The sequence below is a fragment of the Coturnix japonica genome, chromosome 1 (genome assembly GCF_054131305.1).
Source record: "Coturnix japonica strain WE chromosome 1, WE-NBRP24, whole genome shotgun sequence".
Lineage (NCBI taxonomy): Eukaryota > Metazoa > Chordata > Aves > Galliformes > Phasianidae > Coturnix > Coturnix japonica.
This window is the reverse complement of record NC_140663.1, coordinates 176,517,115-176,530,577: the sequence shown is the minus strand read 5'-3', so window position 1 is coordinate 176,530,577 and position 13,463 is coordinate 176,517,115. Positions and strand designations below refer to the sequence as shown.

The window sequence follows — 13,463 nt, the reverse complement described above, 5'->3', positions numbered from 1 at the left end:
GTTTTAATGCATCCTACTTTACTTTTCTTTGAAAACAGTGAAGGAGAAGTTAGAATCGAAGCCAAGGCAGCCTACCATTGACTTGAGCCAAATGGCTGTCCCAATACAGATGACCCAAGAAAAGAGACATTCTCCAGAAAGCCCTTCTATTGCTGTTGTAGAATCAGAATTAGTTGCTGAATACATCACAACTGGTAAGTGACTCAGACAGTAGACTGTAGTTTTGTAATTAAAGTCTTGGGATTTTATTTTGGAGTTTTCTTTCACTTGTATTTCACTCCAGTAAGGAAATGAGTGTTTTCTTCCACTACAGAGACAGTATGCAGAGAGGGGCAGAAAATGCATCTGCTTTTCTGGGGCATACAGGAGTCTTTTTAGTTAAACAGATGATTCTTGCTTCAAGAATTGTAATCAAAGAGACATTCTGTCCTCTGATTAGATGGTGGGGAAATGCTGCCCTTCTTGTCTTTAGGGAAAATGTCTAGTAAGGAAGAAGTAGAAAATGAAGTTACAGAAACTACACTTATTTTTTTACTTCACCCATATTGGCAAAATGCTACTTGCTTACAAGCACAAAGTATGTTTTTCAGCCAGGTGTACATTTGGCTTCCTAATGTAGTCTCCAGCTTCTTCATTTGCTGGAATGATTTGAACTACTAAGTTTGCACTTCGTAAACAAATGGTTTAAACTGAAATTATATTTGGGAGACAACCCTTACCTTCTGTATTTTATTTTCTAACACTTGAATCCTCCTATCTGGATGTCATTTTTGTCTTAGCCCATGACTCCCTTCCATTGGGCAACTCTCGAATTAATGCCATGTCTCTCTGGATGCTCTCTGTTACCTTAAGAATCCTACTTATGAGCCAGCTCCACACAAGAGGATCGAATGACTTGATTTAATTTCTTAATTCCTCACTGCTGGTCTACCTACAGTCTTTATTTGCAAAATGAAAACACAGATGAGTTCAAAATATGCGTTGAGGAAGTGAAATAAGTATGTATCTGTAACTTCAGTGTTTGTACTGTTAAGTGTCCAACCTAATTTTTTCATATTTTTCATTTTCCCGTCCTACACTCCTTTCCTTGCTTCCCTCCCTTCTGTAGTCCAAATTTAAGTTGTAGGGAATTGGGGGTGGAGGAGCTTATTGTTACTCTTTAAATAACACTTGCTGTATCTGGCTTTGGTTTTGAATGTTTTTTCATTCACTCATGCTTTTCTTCGACCCTTTTTAAATCAAGCTCTGAAGTACAATAAATAATCTTCAGCCTCTCTCCAGTCTCCAAGTCAGTCATGCTCACTGACATATATGCCATGCATTGCGTTTGTATAGTTCTGTTTGTTACTGGGTCTTACTGTGAAACTTGATGTAAACCCTGTGGATGCTGGGAGTTGAAGAGAGAAAGTCATTATCTCTGTATAGACTACATCACATAGAGTACAAAAACTGAAAGTTTCCCTGAACAATTAATGCTTAAAGTAGTGTTTTTTGGTAAAGCTTGAGATGGTTTACAGGAATCTGCCAGGGAAATGGAGGCTACTCTGGGCTGACTGACAGCAGTCTCTGCTACAGCACAAAACCAGTTATTTTGCTCTTATGTTTTTGTCCCTTTCCCTTCACCCAGTTTAACTGCACACTGCCAGGGAACACAGGCAATTTGTTCTGAGTTTCCCTTTGGTTTAATTTTTGCTTCTCAGGATTCATCATAATCCATACAGTTGTATTTTCTGCTAGAAAATTCAGTAGTAAGGTAGTCTGCAAGCTGTAATTGATTGTGGAATCTCCTGCATGTACTTCAACTAAAGGATTAGGTGCGCTTTTGTCTGTATGGGAGCTGGGATTCAAAGTGTACTTCCTGGTGAGGAGAAGGGAGCAGTTCATACATCTTAGTGTCACCATTTTTTGTCTGTCTGCAGACTCAGGAAGACAACACTGTCTTGGTTCACATTCGGAAGAATATCTACACAACCACATAGGTTAGAAACTTTACTTTTAAATGAAGCTTTGAATTGTGTAGGAACTGTTGGGGGATATCCGTAATGGATCTAGAGCAGCATGCAAGCTTGTATTGATATCATCCAACTCCTTTCCTGGAATGGGAAAGTAAAATTGTTGTACTGATGCAAAATTTGACCTTCCTTCTAACTTTCAGCAAGGTCACTGGTGTCTTTTAACTTCCAGTTACATGATAACTGAGTATAAACTTTGTTTTTTCTCCTTGAGTTATTTGGTATTGCATGACCAAAAAGTTAATGAAAGCGAATATTTACATGTTGGTATGGATAGGCATGCAGTTTGGATTTATGCCTTATCATTGACTGCAATATGGAATGATTGATGTTCTATTTTTTTAATTGCCAAGGGAATCACTTCTCTGTCAATCTGCTATTGAATTATGGAGCCATAACCATTGCTCTGTAACTTATGGTTGAGTCTGTTCTAACAGACCTATGATATGGTCTCTAATTTTTGTCTGTGGCTTCTGATCAGCCTCGCTAGTCTTAATACCTGAGCATTTTTTAATTGCCGATCTTGCAAATTTAGCTTGTACTTGAGAGAGTATTTCTTGCGATTTAACAGTGATAGAAATTCAGTATGCAAGGGTTGCCGTTCTTAATTGCAGTCAGTTGTGCAGATGCTTTTGGCACCTGTAAAGGTGACAGAATACTTGGTGCTCTACGGTGTTCTGTTGTGTGGGTTATATAAAAAGAACCCATCTGAAAACAGAGTACAAATTCCATTTGCAAAGTTGATGTGCTGGGAAAAGGAGACCAGAGGAGATTTGGACCAACTGTGGTGACTTAGGAATCAGAGACAAAAGCAAAGCGCCTGAGATGCTATTTTAAGAGGCTTCTCAGAATAGATCTTCACATAAAAGTTGAAGCCGTCATACAGTTGAATATATTTTGTACTCAGCTCTTTATTTCACTCGTGCTTTCAGCTGAAGGGTAAATGCAAAGCAAATAGTTGAAGTTACTGCAGTTAGTTCTGGAGAAGTGCCACTGACCTCTTTACTTTCAGTTAGTCATCGGTCCCAACCCCACCAGCAGTCATCCCAGCCCCAGAGGACTCTGCTGCAGCACGTGGCTCAGTCACAGACAGCAACGCAGACTTCTGTTGTGGTGAAATCTATCCCCGCATCCTCCACAGGCGCAATTACCCATATCATGCAGCAGGTTGTACCCTTTCTTTTGCAAACAGTCTGTAAAACAGCAGTAGGTTATGTGAATGATGCAGGAGCAGGGTTTATTCTGAATGAGTATGTTGCTGTCATTGGAAATGCAAAGTGTGAGGGCAAATGAGTAACTTGAGTTCAACATTGCCTGTTTTGATGGGGGAGGATGGTGGGTTGAAAAGGAAGACTTGAGAGTGTTAGAAGAGGTATTCACAGTCCCTGTGGAAGAGTCTTTCCTAGATTAGTTCTTGCTGTCTATGTCATCTTCTCGAGTGAAACAAGGTGCTTTTTTCCTATATTGCTGTGTTGTAGGGGTCAGCGTTGCAGGTTATATTGGCATTAGTGTAGAAGGATCAGCAACCTCAGCTGTGGAACAGGGCAGTGCGGTATTAGGATTATAAATCCACTGCAAAGAGCATATTTTCACTGGTGTTTGAGTAGGGCTGCTTCATCCCGCTGAAGTCACTTAATAGTATGTTTATACCATGATACACAAAGCATAGTAACAGGTCTCTTGTTCCCTCAAAAAAAAACCCAGTACGCTTCCATGAAATGCAGAAGAAAAATTGTAGTAAAATTTTGAGGAAGGAAGGAGAAGAGAGGATCTGTGCTGAAATGGGACAAGTAGTAGGTATAGAGAATTATAGAATCATGGTATTGAATTGGAAGGGACTTTCAGAGGCCATCTGGTCCGGTTCCCCTGCACTGAATGGTGACACCCACAGCTCCATTAGTGCTCAGAGCCTCATCCAGCCTGACCTTGAAGGGTTTGGGGTACCACCACCTCTCTGGGCATCTCTGGGAGCTGCAGCAGAAACCATGGGGAGGATGGCTAGGCTTTCAGGAGACACAATAAGAAGTTGCGTAGGTGGACTCTGGTTTTAAGAAGCTAGTGATTGAACCACCTCTTCATCTCTCTATTCTCTCATATGTATCTGCCATGTTGGTTTAATGGGTTTGAAACCTAGTGTGATGCAAGCCAGGGCTGTTTATTCTCTGCTGAAGAGCAGCTAGTACAGTTAATTTTCTCACATGGGGGCTTGCCACATTTCAACATGGAGACAGTAATATTAATTACATAGGTATCATGAATTTTTGTGTAAGGGTATACAGGAGATGGGAATCTGTAACATCAGTTGTAGAAAGATTGAAGCATCAAAACCTATGTTTAGATTATGTGTTCTTATAAATTAGATTTCTCCTTATTAACTTGCTCCAACTTCTTCTTCCTAAGGCCTTAAGCAGTCACACTGCGTTCACCAAACAGAGTGAACAGCTTGGAACTGAGGAGGGAGAAGTGGAAGAGATGGACACCTTAGATCCTCAGACCGGCCTGTTCTACAGATCCGCCCTGACACAATCGCAGGCACAAAAACAGCAAAAACTGAGTCAGCCACAGCTGGAACAGACTCAACTGCAAGTGAAAACTCTGCAATGTTTCCAGACTAAGCAGAAGCAGACAATCCACCTGCAGGCCGACCAAATCCAGCACAAACTCCCACAAATGCCCCAGCTTTCTATAAGGCATCAAAAGCTAACCCCCCTGCAGCAAGAGCAAGCACAGACCAAACCAGATGCACAGCACCCCCCACACCACATGATGGCCAAAGAAAGGCAGCTCCCTACCTTAGTGGCTCAGCCACAGCAAACTGTAGTACAGGTGCTTGCAGTAAAAACCACGCAGCAGCTGCCCAAACTGCAACAGGCACCAACGGCACAAAAAATCTACATGCAACCCCAACCCCCCCAGAGTCAAATGCAGCTACCTGCCTCTTCAGAGAAACAGCCAGCAAGCCAGGTAACGGAATATTGATAGCATGCAAAATACACGTCGCTGTTCAAGGAAAAAATCTAAACACCAACCCTGTCGCTGTAGCAGTGTTTTGTCCTGGCAAGAGAGAACTCCTCATTCCGCTGGTATTAATTACCCCATCAGAAGGTTGACACTAGGAAGGAGAAGCACATGTGTTATAGGGGAAAAAAATCCATAGAGCTCACAAACGTGTTTTGTTGGACAGTTTTTATGAATTTCTTCCACCACCAGTGCATGGAATTTGTCCCTAATTATTTTCTTTTGGGTTTTTGGTTTTTTTTTGTTATTTTTTTGGGTTTTTTTAGATATGACACATTATTAATTTACGTTCCCTTAGCACTTTTTATTTCTGTGGAATAAAGATGAAAACACTGCAGTCTCCTAAGGCTCTCCATTGTACATCTTCCTTTGTAGTTTACATCTTCCTGAAGTTCAGTGGCTTTCATGTACAGGAGTAAATTCATTTTCCTTGGGAGGGGAAAATGAAACAACTAAGGAACATGGAAAGAAAAATATATAGATATATATTTTAACTCCAGAAAAGTACAAATTCTTTGTCCCTTTCAGGAGTACGTTTGAAAACAAGAGAGTTAACAAACACCACTTGGGGGTGTAAATCCCAAAGGAAAATGAGGCTGCTGTGGTATTAAACTGCTACAATCCTTATCTGGCAGCCCAAAGAGCTGCGTAAACCCAGGCTTCAAGTACCTGTTGCCATCTTGTTGCTAATTCCTTTGTTAAAACACTGAGTTTCAACTGTCTTCTTAATAGCAAGTATGTTGTTTGTGCCAATACTGTCCTTGGAAATACTGATTAGATTTTCAATAATAAAAAAATAATCTAGCTGTAATGTGAACAACAAAAAATTTGATTTTCAGGTGCAGCAAGTATCCAATTATAACTCAAGGATCCACTGTTACAAAGATAACTTTTGAGGGGCATCAACCTCCTGTTTCAAAGGTAGCAGGTGGCAGTTGTGTGCCCAAACTGGCACTGCCAGTTACCATTTCCCACGCAGGCATCCATGAAGAGAGCAGTAGCAGACATTTTGAGAATGTCTATGGTTGGTGGAAGCTCAGATTGATACAGATGTAGAAACTGGGATAGTGGATCCACAGATCAAGGCCATGTCCACTAGTAAACCTGCTAGCGAAGCAGAGTCGTCACCTTGTACCCAGGTGCCGAGGGTGGCTGCAGTAGGGATGACGGCAACTTCCATCCCCCAGCAACAGACATGTAAAGAACCCCGTTCAAGTCCTCCTGCTGTTGGTCCTACTATAACAGAGAGGAAACTCGATGCACAAGGAATGCCTACAACAAACCAGTTTATACACATTCAGAATGTATCACAAAAGAAAGCTGAAGAGAGTTCATCAGAAATTGTTATCCAGGTAAGAGAAGACCAGAGCAAATAAGGCAATGATTGAGCAGAGCAAACTTGCTTTGTCTAATGTGATGATAGCAGCTGAACAATGTTCAAGTATTTTTCTCTTCAGATTTTGCTTTCTCTACTCTTAGGCTTGCAATGGATTACTGCTTCAAAGTGCGTGTAGCTCTTGTTAAAATGAGCTCTGATTTCTTCAGCACTGTCACTCGTGGTGTTCTCAGTGTCTTCCTTTGTTTTTCTGTTAAGAAAACGAGTTCATCTGTTACAAAGTACTTCACTTTGAAATGATTAAAACGTGGCCATCACTGCTTATAATGGAACTATGATCTAGAATTTCTTTTTTTTTTTAATGCCATTCAGTGAGTATAAAATTAATCTGGGCAGAAAATGAAGTAGAGGGGTTCTGCTCACAGGATGGGAGAGTTCAGCAAACGAGGTCTGGATTCACAAGGAATTTTGTTATTTGTGTATAAACAGACTTTTCACTTTTAAGATAAAATTGACTTTAAATGCTTGGAATCATTGCCTATCTGATGTTTGATATTTTCCTTCATGTCTTAAACGTGATATTTTGTGATGTGATGCATGGTCAGAAAGTCAACTGGTGAAGTATTTCAGTCATCTGAGGTCTCGCAGTGTTATATATGAATTGTTGCAGACAAGTTGGCAGTGCATATGTTTGCAGAAATGATAGCGTGGGTTGAAATGTTTTAATTGTGTGTCATGTTATAGGGGAACATATACATGGGGAAGACTGTACAGAGTGTTCAAGTGTTTCTTGCCACTTGGTAAAATCTTCATTGTAGCTAACTTGGCTTTTGTAGGAATAATTTAGAGAAAAGGAAATCTGTGTTGGTTAACTTAATGGCATGCTACAAACCTTTTCAAAGTCAGATCAACACCTGGGTCTTGAATTGTATAAAGATGTAGACTGAATTTCCAGGACCAGAGAAAGCATAAGGAGAAATAAATAGCATAGATCTGTTTTGTTTCCTTAGCCTCTGTGCTACTGCAGCTCTGAACAGGGTCAGAGCTTGTATCATACAAAAGAAGTAGATCTATTCCATAGATCTGAATGCTCAGCCTGTAAGAGGCTGAAGAGTATGTTCTCTTCCTTTGCATTTGGAGAGTGATGAGTGGTGGCTCTCAGTGGTTTTGCTGTTTGTTGTGCTGGAATTCTGTCACAGACCTTTGGTGAAAGCCCAAGATCAGTGCCTTAATGAAGCATTCCAATGTTGTCTTTCACGACCTCATTTTGTGAAAGGGTCTTTTGAAGCTCTGACAAATGTTTGCAACAGGCGTTAGCTAGGAAGGATTGCTCTTGGAAAATTGAATAGCCCTTTTGCACAAGTTCCTGCTTGCTCTGATGCCTTTGCCTGCCAAAGCTGCGCGTGTTAGAACTTAAATCTTTCTCTTTCTTTCAGACTATCCCTCGATATTCCATCCCTTGTCACTCCAGCTCCAACGTGGTAGTGGAACCCAGCGGGCTCCTGGAGCTCAACAACTTCACCAGTCAGCGTCTCGATGATGAGGAGACTGCAGTGGAGCAAGACGTGGACAGTAGCGCCGAGGACGGCACTGAGCCCAGCCCCTCTCAGAGTTCTGCTGAACAATCCTAAGGAACGGGGACACTGGAGTGCACTTTAACCTATCTGGGGATTTGAGTATCCCAGATGCCCTTGTTTTGTGATGTCTTAGAGCACTTTGCCTATTAGAGTTGTTCATTGGACCCTTGAAGCATCAGTGTGTTTTAACAAGACAGTATTGCAAAAAGCTGCATCTTAGAAATTGTTTCCAAAAGAGGTGTAGTTACTGAGATACAGTAATCCCATGACAGTGGAATGTACTCCTGTTAACAAGCAAATCTGCAGCGAATTCTACAGCTCGTGCTATTGAAGCCCTTTGCCCAGGTACTGAAAGAGCTTTCGCTGAGAAGGGATCTTTAATTCGCTGCGTCTCTTTGTTAGCTGCTGAGCAAAACACCATCAAAGACGAGAATGTGTAATAAATATTTGTATTTTTAAATAGCATGTGAGAGAGAAACGGTGTCTGACAGTGCTGGAAAAGCCCCAGGAGTTTTGGAATTGGTTAGCTTTCTCGCACTTGTGCTCACTTAAAGAGTTTAGAGATTTTCTTCTTTTTTTTTTTCATAAGCCGAAAGATATAGTTTATTTTTTTAAAATTCTCGTTGTTGAATGTTTGGAAATAAGCAAAATCACGAACTGGGAGCAGTGTGGATTTGCTCGTGGGTTTTTGTTTTCGTGCTTTACAGGAATTAGGGTAACTGTCTATGAGCAGTTTCTTTGCGCCATCAGCACCCGAAATGCTCATCAGCTCTAGCTGATCTCTTATTATTTATTTAAAGCTTAAAAGTGAGTCCCAAGTTGTTTTAAAAAGTTCCTGTTAAACAGGCAGGTGTGTAAATTCTAGTACAAGAGGGTTGTGGGGGGATGTATTTTGCTAGATATCCATTTTTCAGAACTGGGGGATAAAGTGGTTCCACGTCTTTAAAAGCTGAACCTCAGCGTTTAGAAGGCTTTGAAAAATACTGTATTTTGCTCTTACGTGCTGTTTTTAAAGTGACCACTTGGGGAGTTTCGATGCTTAGCTCAATATACAGCGGTAGGTTTCAGAAATCAGCCTTATGACTTGGCTTGTTGAAGCAATACATTGGGTTTCTGTGATAGTTACAAGCCACAGAGAAGGGGGGGTGTGGGTTCAGGTGGGTTACAAGAACCGGTTTTAATACGTTCTGCTAATGAAGACAATACTTTTTCTTTTTGTTTCAAAATGTATATAAAAAAAACCCACGTTTTTAACTGTTTTTGTATAGATTTCATTATAAATAACTAAGCATTTTAAGACTTTTGACATATCATTTAATTGTATATACATCTATCAACCTAACTGCCCACTTTTTGGTGCTGGAGTACTACTGTAAGTAGATTTCATCCAAAGTCGAATACGGTCTTTTGCGTCAGTCTTTTTTTTAAGCTGTGATTTTACTGTTGATACTGTAGTTACGATTAAATTCCAACTAGAGTGAACTCTCAAACAGAAAATACAAAAGCTAAAACATTGATTTTCCTTGTCCTGGATATCCATGTATGTCAGAACATGCACTGTCCCCTAGATGGTGCTGTTGCTTCTTCATCTAACCTCGGTTATATTCTAAAGGAAGTCCTTATGACTTCCAGAAGGCTTTTTCTTCAGTGTTCCCTTCCATTGGCGTCGATTCTGAAGTCACACATTTTATTATGGTCCAGAGATGAATTTATCAACAAGCAAATGCTTAATTTCATTTCTTTTTTGCGTCACCTTTATATTGGAATGGATTTCTCTTCTTAATATTCAGGATGGACGAGTATTTATATGAAGTGAAACACAGCATTTGTCAAGCTAAAAGAAGAACCTTACCAGCTTGGGATGTGGTCAGTGGGCACAGTGGGGTGTGGGTTGGGGTTGGACTTGGGGATCTTAGTGGTCTTCTCCAACCTTAATGATCCTATGATTCTGTGCTCTCTGCAGTCAAAAAGGGAGTACTAAGAAACTGCTTAAGGTGAATTCACCACATGCTAATAATTATATATATTGTTAATTCCTGGTTGGATCTGATGTTTTATCTAAGAACTTTGGCTGCTCTTTTAGCAATGACTTTGCAGCAAAGGTATGAGCAGATCTTCAGTGACACATTTGACAGTCATTTGAAGACAGCAGTGTCTCAAGAAAGACAGAAGCTTTTAGCACTGCTATAAGAAGCAGCTGTTTTGTAGGCTGGCAAATGGAAGCACATGGGGAGCTACCTGGGGGTCATGTAAAAAAAGACCATTGAAATCAATGTGTTTAGGTTAACTTGAAGCTCCTCCTCTTCCCATTCTTTTCCAAATGAGCTGTTTCGGATTCCCTTAATTAATTAATTGTTCTAACACTTAAACCTCATAAATACCTTTAGCAATAAGAAATGTACAAGATGGGATAAACCACTTGGCCCTCTTTCCTTCCCTACAGATGAACATCCTGCTGTAGTCCTGCACCCATTCCTTGCAGCCTTATAAATATCACACTGCGACTAAAAATAAACCACCAGCATGTACATTAACATTTGCATATCCCTTATCCCTAATAAGCTGCATCGTCCTTCCTGAAATAAATGCGATGATTCCCCTTGGAACAGAATAAAGGTGAGCTGCAGTGATGACAATCTACGCTCCTAGGAATTGGCAGCTAATTGGGTTGTAACACAGTGAGAAGATATGGAAGAGTTGGAGAGCAAGTAAAAAAAGGATTTGAGTTGCTTTGAATTCAGCATTTCAGTAAATGTGCTCTGGTGCTGCATTGGTGTGTATATGGATCTTCAAAGTCTGAGATAAAGCTGGGAGAAAGTACTGAAATAATAGAGAAGTCAGGAATACTTTAAAGGATGCTTACAGTCCCAGAGGGCAGCATATTTCCTGGAGAGATTTAACCCTTAGGAGAAATGCGTTCTTAGTCTCTGTCTTTCTACCAGTGACAAAATGGGCTTACGAATGTTACAAATGTCATCTTACACGTGGAGAACCCTTTGAATAGAATGCATGACTAAATAGAATAAAAAGAGAAGAAACAAAGTCTGAGACCTCCAAAAGAAATCAAAGTCGGGGAAATGTGAGACTTTTATGTGTGGCTTTTCCCCTGCTGTATAAACAGTTCCTAAAGACTAAGAAGTGTTTCATAGACAAAGGTCGTTACGAAACCTCTGTGGGCACACTGTGAAAGTTCAATCCAGAGAGGACTGATTGTAATTAAGATACTGAGCAAGGAAAATCGCACTGCTTAGAGGCCTTCCTCTATTGGCCATACAGCATATTCAGTGCCTTTATGGCTATACTGGACTCAGGGCTTGCTCCCTTAAGCCATTAAGAATGGTAACGAACAACCCATGTGAAGTTTCAGTCCCAAAGCATAGAAGGAAGAAATCTTCCCTCATCCAAAGTCTGTCCTGAAGCCATACTGCAATTTGTGAATCCGATCTCTTCCCTTAGCAATGTAAAACTTGGCTTAGGTTAAGTTTACAGGTCACTATCATGAGTTTAACAAGGAGAAAGTGAGGGAAGAATTGCTTTTAAATGTGCTAGTGGGTTCCTATGCAAGAAGGAGTTTGGCATCAGTGGCTCTTTAACCTCATGTTGCCTAACTTGGTTGGGTATTGAGGAGCTCAGGCTCCTTGGGTTATCAGGTTAAATGCATGTGTTGTGCATAGCAGGCTGGTTGTCTCTATGTATAACAGTGTGTGTGAAGTGCTATTTGGTGCAGCAGCCTTTTTGAAAAGGAAGGCAAGCAAGGGAGTTTTTGTTTGGTACCTCTTCAGGTCTCTGTTCTCCCATTTCTCTACGTTCCTGGATATCTGCTTTCCCTTATCAGTTTATTTCAGACCTGTCAGCTGATCTATCTGCTTTACAAGAAGAGAAACTTAACCCAATTTCCAAGTGGAAAATGAGGAAGCTTGTATCTCTTATAATTTAGATGATCTTTGTGGTTATTTCCAACCTTAATGATCTTACAATTTTTCCCTGCAGTGAACTTCTCAGTGCCAGAGACCTTTCTTCTCTGTATGTAGCATGAGGCTAGGAAGGGTTTTTCACACATCCAGTGTGTCAATGGGGTTGGAAAGAGAATGTCTTCTGGTCCAACCCCCTGCCCAAAGCAGGGCCAACTGGGGCAGGTTGCTCAGGACAGTGTCCATAGGGGTTCTGAAGAAACCAGAATGGCTGGCAAACTAGGGATGTAAAATACTTGGAGAAACCACTTCTGTTTTAAGATTTCAATAACCTGGCCTATGTCAAGATGCACATCTTGGGACTTACGTCTTCTGCCTTGAGTGCCAGTTGATGGGAGGGTTTCAACCACATGTGATGCAACAGCCACTGCTTTCAGAGCTCTGGGAAATAAAGACAGTAATAATTTGGAGCTATGGTGACCATGGACTTTTGGGAGTGTGAAAATGATACCAGAAAATTCTTTGGGATTACATTGAGATTTGCTGGAAGAAAACTGTCTTGCTGTTTGTCATGTGGAGAAGATTTGCATGCTCCAGAATGATCAGACGTCTTCTATGGAGTGGTTGTGTGTCTCAAGGATTGGAAACTAGGACTTTGTTCAAGGTTATGACATTATCCAGAAATGAATTTCCCCCAGAGATGTAAGAACTCCTTTTCTTGTGAGTGCGTGTGTTTTTTTTCCCCTTCTGTCTCTTTTTGTTTGTTTGTTTCCTGTCAAGGTTTCTTTCTTTATTTGAACTAAATGTCACAGAGAGATGTCATAGCAAGCCCAGGCTATTTATAGTGGAAAGCAGCAGTCTCTTGACTTTCAAAGTCTCTAGCACAGAATTAAAAGCACAGCTTTTCTGGTCAGGAAATGGCAAAGGTTTGTTTTGAAACAAGCAATAGAAGCAGAGCCCTTATTATAAACAGCTCCTTTGGGGTACTGTGAGGGAGTGAGTGCCTTTTGGGACAGCTGGACTGATTAAGTAGCACTAATCCTGAGCCAAAAGTGAAGTTTTTCTCTTGTAATTGCACTTCTCCTTGTCTTGACAGGTGAATGAAGAAGGTGTTTATCCTTCTGCAGTTCCACGTTTGGGACCTTCTCCCCTTTTATTAGTTCTTTTAGTGTCCATATCTGCTGAGAAACGAAGGAACAAAGCCTTTCTTTTTTTTCCCCCTTTACCATCCCAGCAAAGACTTGGACATGTCTTACTCTTGCAGCTGGGAATGTGACTGGTTGATTCTCAGTTCATTGTGTTGCTTTTGGATGGAAATGGCCAACAGTTGCCACAACGATAGGATATACCACCCTGCATTGCTATCCCTACTCTGCTCTGCTTTCAAAAATGAGAGATCATGAAAAGGCATCCCAACCTAGAAAGGACTGAACTCAAAAGGTCTTTAGAGCGTGTATGATTCCTGCAAGAGCAGGATCTCCATGTGGATGATATGAGTGCCCAGTGTTCTAATTGGGGTTGAATGTGCTCAAAGACTCAAGAAAAGGTTCTTCAGTAGCTATTAAAGAAGTCTTTGCTCTCTGCTTGCCTCAGTTTCCCAAGTTCTCAA

At 40.8% G+C, this 13,463-nt stretch overlaps 1 protein-coding gene and 1 pseudogene across 13 annotated transcripts in view; both read left to right on the top strand.

Moving 5' to 3' along the window:
• The window catches only part of EMSY (EMSY transcriptional repressor, BRCA2 interacting), a 33,588-nt gene extending 28,221 nt beyond the window's left edge, over positions 1 to 5,367 (top strand). For 5 of the 12 annotated variants that reach the window (XM_085509942.1, XM_085509920.1, XM_085509927.1 and 2 more), the window contains 2 exons: positions 39 to 194; positions 4,413 to 5,367. In XM_085509942.1, the coding sequence (XP_085366068.1) occupies positions 39 to 194; positions 4,413 to 4,450 (194 nt within the window). In that variant the 3' untranslated portion in view covers positions 4,451 to 5,367. Of the gene's footprint in view, positions 1 to 38; positions 195 to 1,919; positions 1,980 to 3,024; positions 3,180 to 4,412 lie in introns of all 12 variants that reach the window. The other 7 variants (XM_085509896.1, XM_085509884.1, XM_085509880.1 and 4 more) reach the window with 3 other exon arrangements.
• Positions 5,368 to 5,875: 508 nt separating this feature from the next.
• Positions 5,876 to 9,460, top strand: LOC146762900 (BRCA2-interacting transcriptional repressor EMSY-like; annotated as a pseudogene). Its single transcript, XR_014932194.1, has 2 exons — positions 5,876 to 6,382; positions 7,803 to 9,460. The product of XR_014932194.1 is annotated as a BRCA2-interacting transcriptional repressor EMSY-like (transcript).
• Positions 9,461 to 13,463: the final 4,003 nt, after the last annotated feature.